Genomic DNA, 17405 nt, shown 5'->3' on the forward strand with positions numbered 1-17405 from the left:
ATTTATAAATAAAATAGAATCAGAAAGTATGTGATGCTTGCCTTGGTGCCTCCCAAGAACAAAGCACAGAGCTGGTCGCAGAGACAGACCAGTAAGACCTGACCCTCAAGGAGCTGACTGTCTAAGAAAGGAGATAAGCTCTCAGAATTAGACGTTTAGAAAGCTGGGCTTAATAAAGTACTTAAAGAATGCGTTTATTGGAACCAATTAAGTACTTTATTAAGAACAGAGAAGCCAGTGGACTATGGAATAAAGAATAGGATTTTGAGAACAAGGTAGGAAGGGGAATGTAAACCATAGGGAAGTTGGTTCAACTCAGTTAAGAGAAGAAAAGGGGAGAAGGAAACAAGAGCAATGACTATAAAGGGAAGGAGAGTATGACCTATACAGCAATAGAGGTAGTTTCTGGAGTTTGGGGAGTTATTTGTAAGGGATTGATTCCCGTAAATTGGGAAGACAGGATTGTACTATATTCAGGCCTAGTTACAACTCTGACTGATAGGTGATGAGTAGCCCATTCTGAGGGATTTAATCAGAGGTGTGTTTTAGGAAAATTAATGTTAATGTATCGAATGGATAAGACTGAGAAAAACTCTAGAAGCAGAAAAACCAAGAGGGTATGTTATCCTGGAAAACCAAACAGGAGTTTCAGGAAAAGTAGGAAAGGCCTAAGGTGTGCTTTGTGGTAGCCAGCCTCCAAGATGGGCCCCACTGATCCCTACTTCCTTGTACATATAGTTTTGTATAGTCTTCATGTTCCAGGATTGGTCTGTGTAACCAATAAAATACAACAGAAGTGATAGCATGTCCCTCTGGGATTAGGTTACATAAGGCACTAAGGCTTCCTGCTCTCCTCTTCTCTTCTCTTGGATCTGGGGGAAGCCGGCTGCCATGTGAGCAGCCCTGTGGAGGGCCCCAGTTGGTGAGGACCTGAGGCCTTGGAACAGCCATGTGAGGGAGTGTGCCGTCTGGAATCAGATTCTGCAGCACTTAGGCCATGAGGTGACTGCAGCTTCAACAAGACACCTGAGTCAAAAGTACCCAGATACCTCTTCTGATTCTCACATCTTGATTCTCACATCTGTGAGAAATAAGTACTGTTGTTTTAAGCTGCTAAGTTGTAGGCTATTTTGTTCTGCAACAATAGATAACTAATATCATCATCAAGGGTGAAAATCAAATAATTGGGGCTATAGAAAGATGATAAGGAGACAAAAGCGTAGTATGAAAATGAAAAGGAAGGAGTCAAGCAATATCTTAAAAAATAAAAGATCAAATAAAAGATAAAATTTAAAGTTGGTAGAAAGTGCACGTTGAGGAAATGTGAGCTTAGTTTTGTAATAGTGATATATTTTAAATAGCAGAAATCAACTCTGTATTATATTTTGGGACACTTGCTGTCGCAGCTCCCCTTGTTTATTCATTGTTGTACCTCCATAATTCCTTGTGTATTTTAACTTTGGTGTCTATTTGCTGAATGAACAAGAACTGTAATATCTGGTCCAGTTAGTTATTGCTGTGTAACAAACCTCCTTAAAACTTAGTGCCTCCCAACAACGATTTATTATGATTTTTCAGGGTTCTGTGGAATGATTGGGCTTAGCTAGGTGGTTCTCACTTGGGGTCTTTCACGTGGTGGCAGTTAGATGTTGGCTGCAGTCCTCTCCAGGCTCTCCTGGGCTGGACATTCACGATGGCTTGGTCACGTGGCTGGCAGTGGTGCTGACTGTTGGCTGAGAGCCCAGCTGGAGCTGTCAAACAGAATGTCTGCACATGGCCTCCACATGTGTCATGGGCTTTGGGCAGCATAGTGGCTGCGTTACCAAAGGAAGTATCCTACGAGCAAGTATTCCAAGACACAGGAAAGAGAAGCTGCAAGTCTCTTAAGGCTTGGGCGCAGAAACTGGCACATTGTTACTTCTGCTGTTTTCTGTTGGTCAGAGTAGTCACAGAGCCTGCCAAGATTCAATGGGAGGACAGACTTTACCTCTCGATGGGCAGCGTGGCAAAGTATTTGTGGCTAACTTTAACCCACATAGTACCCCAATATCTGGAGTGGCACCTGTGTACCGTTCTGGTCACCACACATAAAATAAGATGACCTGAAGTTTAAAAATTAAATATGTAGTCTGTTAGGTGATGATCGGTGCCGTGGGGAAAAATACAGGGTAAGGGAATAGACAGTACCTGAGGGATGATAGGAGGGGAGTAACTGATGAAGGTGGCATTTGAGCAGAGATCTAAGAAGTGAGGGAGCCTGCCATGCAGCTTCCAGGAGAAGAGCATTCCAGGTGGTGCAGAATCCCTCAGGCATGTTGGACCTGACGGCCAAAGGAGAAAATGGCTAAGGATGAGCTCAGAGCGGTAGTAAGGAGACAAATTTTGCTTATCCTCTTTGAGGAAACTAATACTTTCATTTAAAGCCCCAAACTTACCAACACTTAATATATGTGTAAGACCACCATCATGAGTAAAATGTCAGATAAAACTATACCTGTTTATATTTTACTTAGTAATAACTCAGGTTCATTTATTATAACACCTCATTTAAATAAAAACTCAACTAATGTTTTTCCCCATTTCTCCCAAAGGTTTTTTCAGTACTATATCTGTGTTGGTCTCTTTTACTAAAATCCCCCTGGAAAAGAAATGCTGTTACAAAAATAGGTGAATTGAGTTTTCTGAAAATTTTGAAAAAACAGAGAACTCTACTAGGTCTCAGTAGCCCATTCTCAGGATGTACCTTTACTTTTTCTTAGAATAATTAATTTTTAACATCTTAGGTAATGATCAAAAAAGAAGACACCAAAACCTGGTCCACATCGATAAGGGTTTTTTTGTATGTGCATGTGAAAATGTAAAACTAAGATTCAAACTGGGAATGGATGCCTGTAGTTCTCCACAAAGATATCCCCAGTGAAGTTAATGCTTGACTGTCGTTTGGCTATCATAGCTGGGTCACTTTTTAGGTTCTGCGCACATAATGTAAGACTAACTTGTGGTCTGTGATCACAGCATTTAGGAAGTGACGAGAGCATGGAGTTACCCATAATCGCATGCCTTCAGATTTACTTGGAATTTTTTTCATTTCTGTGGTGCAAAAAATTATAGGTCTTCTATTGTCACAAATCAATTCAGGTTGGCATTTTTTTTAGTCATAGTATAGACTTTTTAAAAAACATTAACTCAATAGCAGTAGGCAAGAGCTAACCCTTGAGTTTCTAGTTTTTCCCTTAGTTTATTATACGACTCCCATTAGAAACCAATTCAATTTATTATACTAATTTAACTTTAATTAAGAATTTGGAATTTTTCTGAAATAAATTTGATACTTTTTAAAAGATAAAATACAAGTTTTATTGTTTTAGAGGTGTCAGCAACTTCGTCAATTATGTAAATGTCTAATCACTGTGTTGTGCACCTGAAACTAATATTTTATGTGACCTATCATTGAAAAAAAATTTTTAAAGGACACTAAGCCAGGGAAAGAAGAAACTGTATGAGCAAGACAATGCTCAAGTGCTAAGTTGGGTGGTAATGAAGTGAGTGTACATATTCAGAGAAGGAAGAGACAAGTAAAAGCTGGTTCTGAGAGGAGACGTCCTAGGAAGAGGGACTAGACTGCTTTGAAGATTGGGTGGGATTTGATAAGCTTCCGGGAAGGCACTGTGTTCTAGTATCAGGGAATAGCTCTGTTCCATAGGCCCAGTTCATCGCAGACATCTTGAATTTAGAAGGCAAAGTGGAAAAAATTCTCCCTAGTTAGCCCTATTGGGCTGCCAAGATTTAAGACAAATGTTTTTAGTGTGAATTTTGTCTACTCTTATTATTTCTCTACTTAACCATAAAAGGGTTGTTTAATAAAATAATGAGAACAAACATATATATAGTACCTGTCATATTAGCTAGAATAGCAGCAGTAAACTGAGTTAATAGTTTTTGTACCGTAAACCCCATTGTAGCATTTGGCTGTATGGTTTCCTTCCTTCTTTCCATCACTTTTTTTACTTTTTACTTTGAAAAAAATTTTAGACTTACAGAAAATTACAAAAACAGTACAGAGAATTCACACATAATCTTTCACCTAACTTCTGATGATCACAATTTATGTAACTATAATACAGTTATCAAGAAATTAACATTGGCAGAATGCTATTAACTAAACTACAGACCATATTTGAATTTCAGCAGTCTGTTCATAAATGTCTTTTTTTTGTTTCAGGACCCAATCCAGAATCCCACACTGCATCTAGTTATTATCTCTCATTAGGCTCCTGCAGTCTGTAACAGTTCTTCAGTCTTTGTTTTTCATCATCTTGACACTTTTGATGAGTGTTGTCAGTTAATTTGTAGAATATAGCTGTTTGTCAAACAACATAGTAATAATTGTTATGAGCAACAAGTACCAGTGGATACTAAAATCAGTGGGCAAAAGTTTGAGGAGAAACAGGATAGTTACATAGTTTCAATTGATATATCTCTTAAGATGTTTGTTAATTACAAAAAGAAAAATAGTAACTTTATAATGGATAAATCTGGTTGACACCATCTTAACCAAGAGAGTGAGTTTAACATCTCCAGTAATAAGACATACTGACATCATGTACCCATTGATATGATGCCCTGAGAAGGTTACAGTATCGCTTTTGTGATATTATTGCCAAAAATATATAACCTCAGTCTGTTGAGAAAACAATACATAACTTAATTTTTAACTGTGTTTTCTATTTAGGCAAAGCATAATTGATTTGAAAGAGAAGGAAATACCAGAATTAAGAAACAAACTGCAGAATGTCAATAGAGACATACAGCGCCTAAAGAATGACATAGAAGAACAGGAAACACTCTTGGGTACAATAATGCCTGAAGAAGAAAGTGCTAAAGTGTGTCTGACAGATGTTACAATTATGGAGAGGTTCCAGGTAAGTTTATTATAGTTTGAGGTAGAATAAAACTTGTTTCATGGTGGTTTGAATGTGAAGTGTGAGAGTGTTAAGAACAGTAGCCACTATTCAGGCACCGATTGTGTTTAGAGTTCCCCATCCTAAATTATTCATAAATTATGAGAAATTAGTAGTCCTGTTTGTTTTCATTTTTAGTCTGCTTGCTTTTGCTTACATCATTGAAATTATTAAAAATTAACTTCATTTTCATCCTGTTAAACTTTGTTCAAATTGATCTGAAAGCAGTTGTAAATTTAGATTAAAAAATAATAGCAATTAATTTTTAAAGATTTTTGAATAATGATAATGTAGTAAGTTTCTTAAAGGAAATAACTGTTTTATTCTTAAGATGGAACTTAAAGACGTTGAAAGAAAAATTGCACAACAAGCAGCTAAACTACAAGGATTAGACTTGGATAGAACTGTTCAACAAGTAAACCAGGAAAAACAAGAAAAACAGCACAAATTAGATACAGGTAATACAGTCTATTTCCTCATGTTCCCATTAAAGACATCAACACTTCCAGCATATGCTTGTTACCATAAATTTTACACCTAAAAAATTTTACACCTGTTCCATAGGCCCAGTTCATCGCAGACATCTTGAATTTAGATGTTATATAGACATGGATGTTATATAGACACCTGTTATATAGACACCTGTTATATAGACATGGAACTTGCCTTTCTTCCTTCCAGCCTACAGTGTATGCACACTCTTTTCTCAGACGCATCGCTATTTCTCAGTTTCCTCACTTTGCACAACACATTTTGAATGACGAGTATCAAATGAGCTGTTCTCTTTCTCAATCATACCTGCCCTGTGCTCATTTGATACTCATCATCCAGGAGAGGACAGGGAGCTGGTTTGGGGGCTACAGGAGTTCTTGTGGCACTTTTGTTGCAGTGGGTGGGACCCATGGAAACCAGCCTTTGTGGATTCCATAGACCTATAAAACTGGAAGGATGCTGCTCATAGCGTTTTCTGTACCCTCACATTAATCACTGTGTCAATACATTTTTCTGTAGTTTCCAGTAAGATTGAATTGAATCGTAAGCTTATACAGGACCAGCAGGAACAGATTCAGCACCTAAAAAGTGTCACAAATGAACTCAAATCTGAGAAACTTCAGATATCCACTAATTTACAACGTCGTCAGCAACTGGAGGAGCAGTCTGTGGAATTATCCACTGAAGTTCAGTCCTTACACAGAGAGATAAAGGTAAGAATATTCGTACATGTTTGTTTTTAAAATTAGTTCAAATGTATGAAATGCTCCTTAGTATTGTAGTGATTAGAATTATAGTTATTGTAAGGATAAAATGAAAATGGTATAATAGTTCTTTGTGTGGCTCCTGGGTGACAGAGCTTGTACTAACAGGTAGAGATTTCTGGGAGAAGGATTTTGGTCATAATAAAGAAGCACTGGCTGCCTGGTTAATTTAGCAGTGAACTCCCTGTTATTGGAGGTGGTGGCTAACTCTATATAAGGATTTTTGCTTGTATGGGAGCTTTGTCTTATTTACACATTCTATATACACGTCAGACACTGCCTCTCAGTCATAGCACCTTTTCTGTTTGATTCCAGATGTAGTCTTGGAATCCTTCCCAAAACAGTGAATAGGCACTTAGTTGCCACATGGAATGGAACCCGTTTGGAATCCCTCATCTAGATTAATCCAATTACATTTTTGAACAGTTTTAGAAACAACAATCTTACCTAGGTTTTCATAATTATATACATTCAGTAAGCACTAAATATATTATTGAATCTACAGTTACTATAAATGTTCTTAAGTATTTTTAGATTACAAAGTATCAGAGGCTTAGAGTATGATATGAAATAATACTACCTTACATTTGTATAATTTTTTAGTGTTTATAAAACACTTTGACAGTAAGTCTCAGTAACCCTGTTGAGATATGTGACTAAATCCCCTTTTACAGAAAAAAAAATTGAGACTTTTAGATGTCCCGTGCGTGACTTGCTCAAGTTCACACAGCTAAGTAAGAAGCAGGGTTAATTTCAGATACTAGGTCTTCTGACATCTAATACATTTGACTTCGCACTACCCCATTCACTTCCCAAAACGATAAAATACACCTGCATTGAAGTAATACTAAATATTCTTTTCTACCTTTGTGGATTCATTAGATATTTCAGGTTCTTAAAATGCTTGAGCATTAGTGTTTTGAACAGTGGCTATCATATAATACGCTGTAGAGATATTACAAGGCTAAATAATGCAGACTTCTGATTAGTAAACTAGTTTGTCACTTAAAAGCCCCTTTCCTTCCAACTTTGGTGTGTACACATCAATATCATTGTGTACTAGTACATTTTTCTTACCATAAAATACTAGTTGGTCTTAGCAAACTAAGCTTAAGGACAATAGTGTCCTTCACAGTCATATTCCCCCCTATAAAAGAGAGGTATGGAGTGAATGAGCTTCCTTGTTCTTTGGTCACACAGACTGGGCCCCTGCAAACTCATAAAAACTTATACCTGAAGCCACATGCTCATATAATTGGGAGCACATGGTGTAGATTAAGAATTGAGACAGTGGCTGAGGCAGTATAGCGTGATGGCTCAGGGAGAGATTGGGGAGCTGGATGGGATTTAAATCCTGGCTCTTTTATTTACTGGCTATTGTGACTGGACAGATATTTGTATGCCTGTTTGCTCATCTGAACTGTGGGATGAAAGTAATGGTACCTTCCTTGTAGGGTTGTTGGAAGAAGCAAATGAGTTGATTTTTAAACCCTGGCACATAGGAAAGTGCTTTTATGACTGTAAAATCTTGATATCCGAAATAAGATAATGGAATGTATATAAGCCTTTGTTTTTTACATTTTTAGGATGCTAAAGAGCAGGTAGGCCCTTTGGAAACAACACTGGAAAAGTTCCAGCAAGAAAAAGAAGAATTAATCTCCAAAAAAAATACAAGCAACAAAGTAACACAGGATAAAGTAAGATCATTTATATGTTTCTTACCAAATATATATACTAACATTATGTTCAGAGCACCATGTTGGACACCATTATTTCACATGAAATTAAAAACATGATAAGATACAGTACTCTTAGATTTGTGATATAATCTTGACCTTAAAAATTCTTGTTAAAATAAGGATTAAACTTAGTTAAAATAAGGATTAAATTTAGGATTAAACCTAAAATAGAAGTTGAGACTGTTTAATCCAATCCCATAGGTTATAAAGGGAATTGTCTGAGATCATAAAAGTTGCTGATGATGAAAACTATAACCCAAGGCTCCTAACTTCCAAGCCAGTGCTTTACTGTGCTATCCTAATTAAGTTTTTGTTACTTAAATATATTTCCTTGGAAATAAATCTTAAATGCCCTGGTCTTCAACCAGTCTATATTTAATAAATATTTTTCTACAGATGAATGATATTAAAGAGAAGGTTAAAAATATTCATGCTTATGTGAAAAACATTGAGAATTACATTCAAGATGGGAAAGACGACTATAAGAAGGTAATTAAGAACTTAAAACTATTTATTTGTTTATATTTTTATTTCTTGTGCTTAAAGAATTTTCTTCTTTGTAGCAAAAAGAAACTGAACTTAATAAAGTAATACTTCAACTAAGTGAATGTGAGCAACACAAAGAAAAGATAAATAAGGAAATGGGAATCATGAGGCAAGATATCGATACACAGAAGGTAGGTCTTTTTGGTTCATGGCTTTTGGTATCACTTAGACCAATAATATTCTTCATTTTGTACTTTCATTTTCAATAGGTCCATTAAGTAGAAATGCAAATAATAGATAAAATCAATTCTAATAACATATTCTTTTCTTCTTTTTTATTTTATTTTTATTTTCAATAAAAGATCTACTGGTAAAAATTTAAACATAAAAGCCTACAATTAAAAGTCTCCCTCCCTTTCTGCTAATTTCAGTCTCACTTCTAGACGTCATTACTGTTACAGCTTTTTGTTTGTTATTAAAGAGTTTCTTATTCATATACCAGCAGATAGGTAATATATGTGTGTGTGTTGGTATGTTTACTTTTACAGTTGAGTTCATACCACTCATATTCTGCACCTTGCTTTTTTCACTTGCAATTTGAGTTTACCTATCAACTCAATTCAGATTCATAATATTCTTTTTAATGATTATAAAATATTCCATAACTTACTTATATGTAACTTACTTGTATGTACCATATAACTTAGTTATATGTATCATAACTTACTTGATTACTTTTTTCCTTATTGCAAACTGTGGCAGTAAATATCCTACATATATCTATTTTTTCTTACATATTTTTATATAGGATAAATTACACAAAACAGGGATTGAGGTATAATAATACATTTTTAAAAGTTGTCTGTAGGTAAAATATATATTAAATCATCTTTTAGTTGATTCCTCTCATTTATTTTTACGTATTAAATTGATTTCCATAATATAATTAAAATCATATTGAAAAACTATCTTCAACATGCCTTATGCTAGCTTGATAGTTAATATACCTTTAAAAACTACGGTTGATCCTTGAACAATGCAGGGGTTGGTGCCAATGCCCTCTACACAGTCAAAAATTCGTGTATAACTTTTGACTCCCCCAAAACTTAGTTGACCCTCAGTATCTGTGGAGGATTGGTCCAGAAACCCTCTCCCTCCTCCTCCACACAGCCACCAGAATCTGAGGATGTTCAAATCTCCTGTATAAAATGGTATAGATCAGTGCATACAGTTGACCCTCTGCATTTTTACCCTCTGGGAAAAATCTGCATATAAGTGTGCGGTTCAGACCCGTGTTGTTCAAGTGTCAACTGTATACCATTTCTCTGTTCCTGCTGTTTTAAACAAAATTTGCTATTTGAATGCTTTAATCACTTGGTTATAAGTGGTTGTTAAATTCTCTGAAGATTAGCCACATCAGCTTTTTACAGGATCTCTGACTGTAGTGCCAGGAATTTCAAATATATGGATATGAGTCAAAGGTAAATCAAATCTCTGCCGTCTAATATATGCTGAATATATAAATTTATGAAGCACATATAACAAAATATTTAGTTATCACTAGCTTATATGTGGGTTCCCTATGTAAAATCATTATCTATAAATCAGTAATATCTCTCCATATACGTGTACTAAGATGAGTAAGATTTACCAATCTGTGGTCCTTTTCATGTTGATGTTCTAAACTTAGAGGCTCTGACTGTATTAGTTTACTTCTGTAACCTACTTTGTTCCAGAAATCATTTAGTAAGTTACAGACATAGAGCAACGCCAAATAACATTTTAAATTAATGGGAAAATGAGACAAGGAGAGCAGTTAAGTACAACAAATCCTTGAATAACAGTGTTTCATTATAATGTTGATGACATACCTAGGAACTTAACCAGTGATATATCATTTAACCAACCTATATACTAAAATTGGTTTTGTTATATATCATTTAACTTAAAGTTGCAGAACCTATTGACAACGAGTGAAAACTTATTGTATATAAAATGTAGGCCGTGAAATCTGATATGCTTGCTAAAGATTCTAGTAGTCATATGAAGAAAGGAAGTTACGATTAGTTAAGGTTCACATTGTCTCAAAGCTAAAAGGAAACCAGTTCCCTGTACTGAGAGCAGAGAAAAATGTCTTCATAGGCAGTCACAGAAAGAAGACACTATAGATTAATAAAAACTATGTCTTCAACAACTTCATGGGGCTATTTTTTTAAAGTGTGTTTTAGGATCTTTATCATCCGTTGATGAGGTTCCATAGAGGGTGGTGTAACTGAAGTCTAAAATAAATGTTAGAATATTTAGAGAGCAAAGGTTAGATAGGGGCACTCATCACAAATATCTGTTTTTTCCCGCTTCTAAGAACTTAACCAAGAAAATGTAAAACACACGTTCTCATAAAAACTCATATAAGAATGTTCATAGCAACATTATTCATAATAGTCAAAATAATGATAACCCAAATGGTTATCAACTAATGAATGGATAAACAAAGTGTGGTATATCATATGTATTAGGGTTTTCAAGATAAAACAAACAACAGGACATTGGTGAATGAATGAATGTGTGTGTGTGTATACACACACATATATATATATAAATAAGGAATTGGCTCACATGATTGTGAAGGCTGAGAAGTCCTAAGATCTGTCGTTGGAAAGCTGAAGACTCAGGAGGAGACAGCTGATGTTATAGTTCCTGTCTGAATCTGAAGGCCTGAGAACCAGGAGAGCCAGTAGGCCAAAGAACAGCTGAGGTTTCAATTTGAGTCCAAAGGCAGGCAAAGACCACTGTCCCAGTTCACACAGTCAGGCAAGAGTTACCTCTTACTCAGCTTTTTTATTATAGTCAGTGATAGGTCTGCTGGTAAAAGAACACGCATGGTCAGGCAAGTTAAGAAAGTTTTTATTGTAAGACAGAAAAGTGTATCAGACTGAGCAAAGACCGCTATAATCTGGGCTGCATGCCTAAAGGAGACTTGCAGCCCTGAGGAGGTGAAGAGGGTTATATAGGGGCTGTGCTGACAGGGTAGCATTGTTTGAACAGAAAATGCTGACTGCCTGCAAGCCAGTAGCTGTTTTGTGGCGTTTTCTGTTATTGCAGATTTGGCTCTGTCTGTAGGGGCAGGCCAACAGACATTTTGTTGTTTGCTTGCAGACATAGCTCTGTCTGTAAGTCAAGGTCTCTGAGACCTAACATTCAGAGACATAACAGTCAGGTTTTCAATTGTTTAGATGAGGCCCACCCACATTAGGGAGGGCAAACTGCTTTATTCAGTCCTAAGTTCAAATGTTAAACTTACCCAGAAACACCCTCAAAGACACTCAGAATGTTTGCCCAAATGTCTAGGCATCCTATGGCCCAGTCAAACTGACCCATAAAATTTATCCAGCCATAAAAAGAAAATATTGATATACACTATAACATGGACAAACCTTGAAAATATTGTGCTAAGTGAAAGAAGCCAATCACAAAAGACCACATAGTGTATGATTATATGAAATGTACAGAATAGGCAAATCAGAAAGCAGATTAGTGTTGCCAGGAACTGGAGAGAAGGAAGAGAAGAGATTAGAGAGTGACTGCTAATGGGTATGGTGTTTCTTTTGGGGGTGATAAAATGTTCTGGAATTAGTGGTGATGGCTGCACAACCTTATGAATATACTAAAACCACTGAATTGTATACTGTAAAGTGTTGAATTTTATTGTATATGAATTACATCTCAATTTTTTTAAAAAATCACCTGGATTATTAAAAATACACATTTATGTCTCTATTCCAGACCAGAAAATCAGAATCTCTGAGGCATGGGCAGAGGCATTAATACTTTAAAGGGTTTTGATGTGTATCCATAACTATTAATAACTGAGCTAGAGTGCTGCATAGCTTTTAGACAATCCTCTATAAAAGGCATTTTTCCCAACCAGACTTTTGGTGGATATTGGACTGTGGTCTATTCAGTGTATTGCTCCATCATAAGTACCTAGAATACAGCTAATTTTTATGTTTCCTTTAGGTGGCCAGCTACATGCATTAACTGTCATCTGAGCTGGATGATAGGGATTACTATTTAAGAGTTGAGGAGCCTAGCAATAGCTTATGTACATGATGACACCCTACCAAATTTAGTCCACAGAAAAAATTTTTGGAAGTTTAATAATCTGCCTCCCTCATTTTTCAGATGAAGAGAACTGGAGATGACCTAATTTATTACCCAAAGTAAAAAAAAAAAATAGTAACAGAGGTAGAACTTGAACCTACATTGTCAAATGCTAGTATAATAGGAAAACATACTATATAGAAAAACTGGTGTACTATAACTGCAGCTGGTTTTCCTGCCTTTTTCTGATAATTTATAGAATATACAAGGTCTGACAATTAAGTTCATGAACTTACTGCAACAATATCAGAGGGATAATTCCTTTTTTGATATCAGAGGGATTATTCATTATGAATTTGTACCATCTGGATAAACAGTTAACCAAGTTTACTATTTGGAAATGCTGGAAAGGTTGCGTGAAAAAGTTAGATGACCTGAACTTTTTGCCAACAATTCATGGTTCATGCATCACGATAATGCACCAGCTCATATAACACTGTCTGTTAGGGAGTTTTTAGCCAGTAAACAAATCACCGTATTGGAACACCCTCCCTACTCACCTGATCTGGCTCCCAGTGACCTTTCTTTACCAGAAGATAAAGGAAATATTGAAAGGAAGACATTTGGATGACATTCAGGACATCAAGGGCAATATGATGACAGCTCTGATAGCCATTCCAGAAAAAGAGTTCCAAAATTGCTTTGAAGGGTGGACTAGGCGCTGGCATGGGTGTGTAGCTTCCCAAGGGGAGTACTTCGAAGGAGACTGTAGTGATATTCAGCAATGAGGTATATAGCACTTTTTCTAGGATGAATCCGTGAACTTAATTGTACGACCTGGTAACTGGAATTCTCACTTCTTAAAGTATAAGGACAGACTTGACCCAAAAGTCTTTCACTAGCAATTACTGAGCTAGGCACTGTGCTGATTACTTTACACACATTAACTCAGTCTTCTATATGATAGGTGGTATTTGGTATATGATATTTGGTATTTGGTATATTATCACCATGTTACACTTAAATTGAGGCTCAGAGAATTTAGTTTGTCCAAAGTCATCCAGTTTGAAAGTCATAACCCTGAGATTTGAGCCTAGGGGTACCTGACTTCGAAGCCTGTGATCTTTAATATGCTATGTACTGTCTTTCAATATGAAAGTAAGAGCAATAGATGCTAACTTAAAAGAAATGCCTACCTTTTTGGTGACTATGCAGGTAAACACACCAGGAACACTATTTCATGCCAAAACTCAATTGCACCCAAAAATGTGATGTCCCTTTAGAGTTCTTTCATGATGACTGCCAATCAAGATGGTGGCATAGGGTAAACACTGGTTGCCTACTCCCATGACCACATCAAATTACAACACAACCATCATTGAGAACCTCCTGAAGACTAGATGAACAGAATTCCTATAACTAAAGGTATAAAGAAGAACTAACATTGAGACTAGCAAGAGGTGCAGAAACTCAGAACGGCAGTCCCACATCAACAGTGTAGTGATTAGAATCGGGAGGGATATCTCAGCTGCAGAGGTATCTCCTGAGGAGTGACAGGTCCCAACCTCACAGTGGGCTCCCCAACCCCACACTGGGCCCGCCATCCTGGAGCACCAGTGCCAGGAAGAGAAGTCCCCATAACATCTGGCTGTGAAAACCAGTGGGGATTGTGTCTGAGAAAGACAACTGGCTGCTAGAGAATTAAGCGATGCAGGTCTTAAAGGGTCCAGGCAGACTTAATTCGCTCATAAACTCACTCTGAGATTCAGCAAAGGCGCAGTAGTTCCAACAGTACCAGGGACCTACACGGAAGAATTATTGACTAGCTTCAGGACAAGGGCTGGAGGGACAGGAGTCAGGGCAGCTCACTCTAGGCACAGAGTACTACTGTTCCTTTATTGAACCCCACCACTGCCACCACCACCCAGCCAGCAGCCACAGGCAGGTGCCCAATGTGAGCTCTCCATTAACATGGCTAATACCATTCACCCCACCCTGGTGATTCCCTGAGATCTCACCCCACCCAATTCCTGCAGCCCACCCGAACCTCTTTCAGTGACTTTTCCACACAAGCAGACTGCCTTGAATCATGCTGCAGACTTTCCTGAAATCTCTCAAAGGTCCACAAACTTTAGATAAGCAACAGCTGTCCTCAGAATGTCCTGTACCTCTTGCTAAGTGGACCCAAGCCCGGCATTAGTGACAGCTGACCTCGGTTTGCAACATTCTCTCTCCCAGGTGCCTCCAAACCCTCCACAGGTGGCAGCCAACTGAAGATCACTTTAATGGCTCCAACCAGGGGCCTCCAGGCCAGGCACATGCAGCGACTGACCTTGGCCTGCACTGGAGCCTCTCCCAAGAGGTTCTAGAACCAACACACCTAGTGACCAGCTTCAGACCACACCAGAGCACCACCAAACACATGACATACCCAAAGAACTGACTGGCAGGCACCAGAGGTCTGCTGCAGTGAATCCTGCTCCATGGGGTCAGCGCTCACACAACAGCTCGTCCATTGTTGTGACAATCAGTCAGCTTGAGAGTCAGTTTCACCCACTGACATGCCAAGAGCAGTCAAAGCTCAACTATAACAGGAGGGCACACACAACCCACACAAGGGACACCCCCTGGAGTACCCTACTCAAGTGACCAGGGAGATTGTGCCCCACTGGGCCGCACAGGACACCTGCTACATAGGGCCACCCTACCAAAACTGGGAGATATAGCAGATCTACCTAATACATTGAAACAAACACAGGGAGTCAGCCAAAATGAGGAAGACAAACATGTCTCAGATGAAAGAACAAAACAAAACTCCAGAAAAAGAACTAAATGAAATGGAGACAAGCAAGTTACCAGATACAGAGTTCAAAACACTGGTTGTAAGGATGCTCAATGAACTTAGGGGAAGAATAGATTAACTCAGTGAGAAATTGAACAAAGAGATAGAAAACAAAAAAGAATTGTCAGAAATGAATAACACAATAAATGAAATGAAGAATACATTAGAGGGAATCAACCACAGATCAAATAAAGCAGAGGATCAAATCAGTGATCTGGTAGAGAAGGTAGCACAAAACACCCAATTAGAACAGCAAAAAGAATTTTAAAAATTAGAATAGTTTAAGGGACCTCTGGACAACATCACGTGTACTATTCACATGATAGGGGTACTGGAAGGAGAAGAGAGAGCAAGGGATAGAAAACATTGAAGAAATAATGACTGACAATTTCCCTAACCTGGAGAAGAAAATAAGCATACAAGTCTAGGAAGTGCAGAGAGTCCCAAACAAACCCAAAGAGGCCCACACCAAGACATATCATAATTAAAATATGAAAGGTTAAAGACAAAGAGAATCTTTGCCTTTTAAAATAGCAAGAGAAACGCAATTACCTACAAGGGAGCTCCCATAAGACTGTCAGCTGATTCTAAACAGACACTTTGTAGGTCTGAAGGGATTGGGATAAAATTGTCAAAGTAATGAAAAGGAAGGACCTACAACCAAGGTTGCTCTACACAGCCAGCTATCATTTAGAACCAAAGGAGAGAGAAAGAACTTCCCAAACAAAAAAAAAGATGAAAGAATTCATCACCACTAAACCAGTATTACAAAAAATGTTAGAGGGACTTCTTTAAGAAGAAAAGATAAAATATATGAATTAGAAAATATAAGAAAGGAAAAAATTCTCACTGACAAAGGCAAACACAGTAAAAGCAGTAGATCAACCAACTATAAATCTGGTACAAAGGTTAAAAGGCAAAAGTAGGAAGGTCATGTGTAATTACAACAATAAATTAAGGGATACATATACACACACAAAAGGAGCAAAAAATGACAAAAACAAACATGGAGGGCGTGAGTAAAAATTGTGACTTTAGTATGTGTTTGAACTTAAGCAACCATCAACTTAAAAGAGACTGCTATAAACATAGTTTGTTTATATGATGCACATCGTAACCATAAACCAAAAATTACAAGAGATATATCAGAAATAAAGAGAAAAGAAGCCAAACACAACACTATAGAAAGTCATCAACACACAAGAGAACGAGAATAAAGAATAGAGAAGAACTACAAAAACAATCAGAAGAAAAAAAGTCAACTATATACCTATCAATAATTATTTTGAATGTAAATGGATTAAATGCTCCAAACAAAAGACATAGGGTGGCTTAATGGATATAAAATAAGACTTGTACCTATGCTGCTTACGAAAGACTTACTTCAGATTGAAAAACACAGGCTGATAGTAAAGGGATGGAAAAGAGTATTTCATACAAATGAAAATGAAAAGCTGGAGTAGCAATGCTTATATCAGACAAAATAGAACAAAGACTATAACAATAGACAAAGACATTGCATAATGATAAAGGGATCCAACAAGAGGTTATATCTCTTGTAAACATTTATGCACCCAACATAGCAGCACCTTAATATATAAAGCAAATATTGACAGACTTAAAGGGAGCGATCCATAGAAATAGTAGGGGACTTTAACAGCCCATTGACATCAATGGATAGATCATCCAGACAGAAAATCAACAAGGAAACAGTAGCCTTAAATGACACATTAGACTAGATGGATTTAATTGATATTTTTAGAACATGTTACCCACAAGGAGCAGAATATACGTTCTTTTCAAGTACACATGAAACATTTTCCAGGATAGACCACATTAGCCCACAAAACAAGTCTCAATAAGAAGTTTGCAATCATATGAAGCATGTTTCTTTGATCCCAGTAAGACAAAACCAGTAATCAATTAGAAGAATAAAATAAAAACACACAAACACATGGAGGCTAAATAACATGCTTTAAACAATGAATGGGTTAACAATGATATCAAGGAAGAAATCAAA

The 17405-nt window shown here is 37.1% G+C and overlaps 1 protein-coding gene across 2 annotated transcripts in view; it reads left to right on the plus strand.

Annotated features, from left to right (window-relative positions):
* The window catches only part of RAD50 (RAD50 double strand break repair protein), a 91154-nt gene that overhangs the window by 41534 nt on the left and 32215 nt on the right, over positions 1 to 17405 (plus strand). For both annotated transcript variants that reach the window (XM_081034907.1, XM_081034908.1), the window contains exons 14-19: positions 4733 to 4922; positions 5293 to 5419; positions 5973 to 6166; positions 7804 to 7914; positions 8353 to 8445; positions 8520 to 8633. In XM_081034907.1, coding sequence (XP_080891033.1) covers positions 4733 to 4922; positions 5293 to 5419; positions 5973 to 6166; positions 7804 to 7914; positions 8353 to 8445; positions 8520 to 8633 — 829 coding nt within the window. The remainder of the gene's footprint in view (positions 1 to 4732; positions 4923 to 5292; positions 5420 to 5972; positions 6167 to 7803; positions 7915 to 8352; positions 8446 to 8519; positions 8634 to 17405) is intronic.

Source organism: Rhinolophus hipposideros (assembly GCF_964194185.1).
Source record: "Rhinolophus hipposideros genome assembly, chromosome: 23".
NCBI classification, from domain to species: domain Eukaryota; kingdom Metazoa; phylum Chordata; class Mammalia; order Chiroptera; family Rhinolophidae; genus Rhinolophus; species Rhinolophus hipposideros.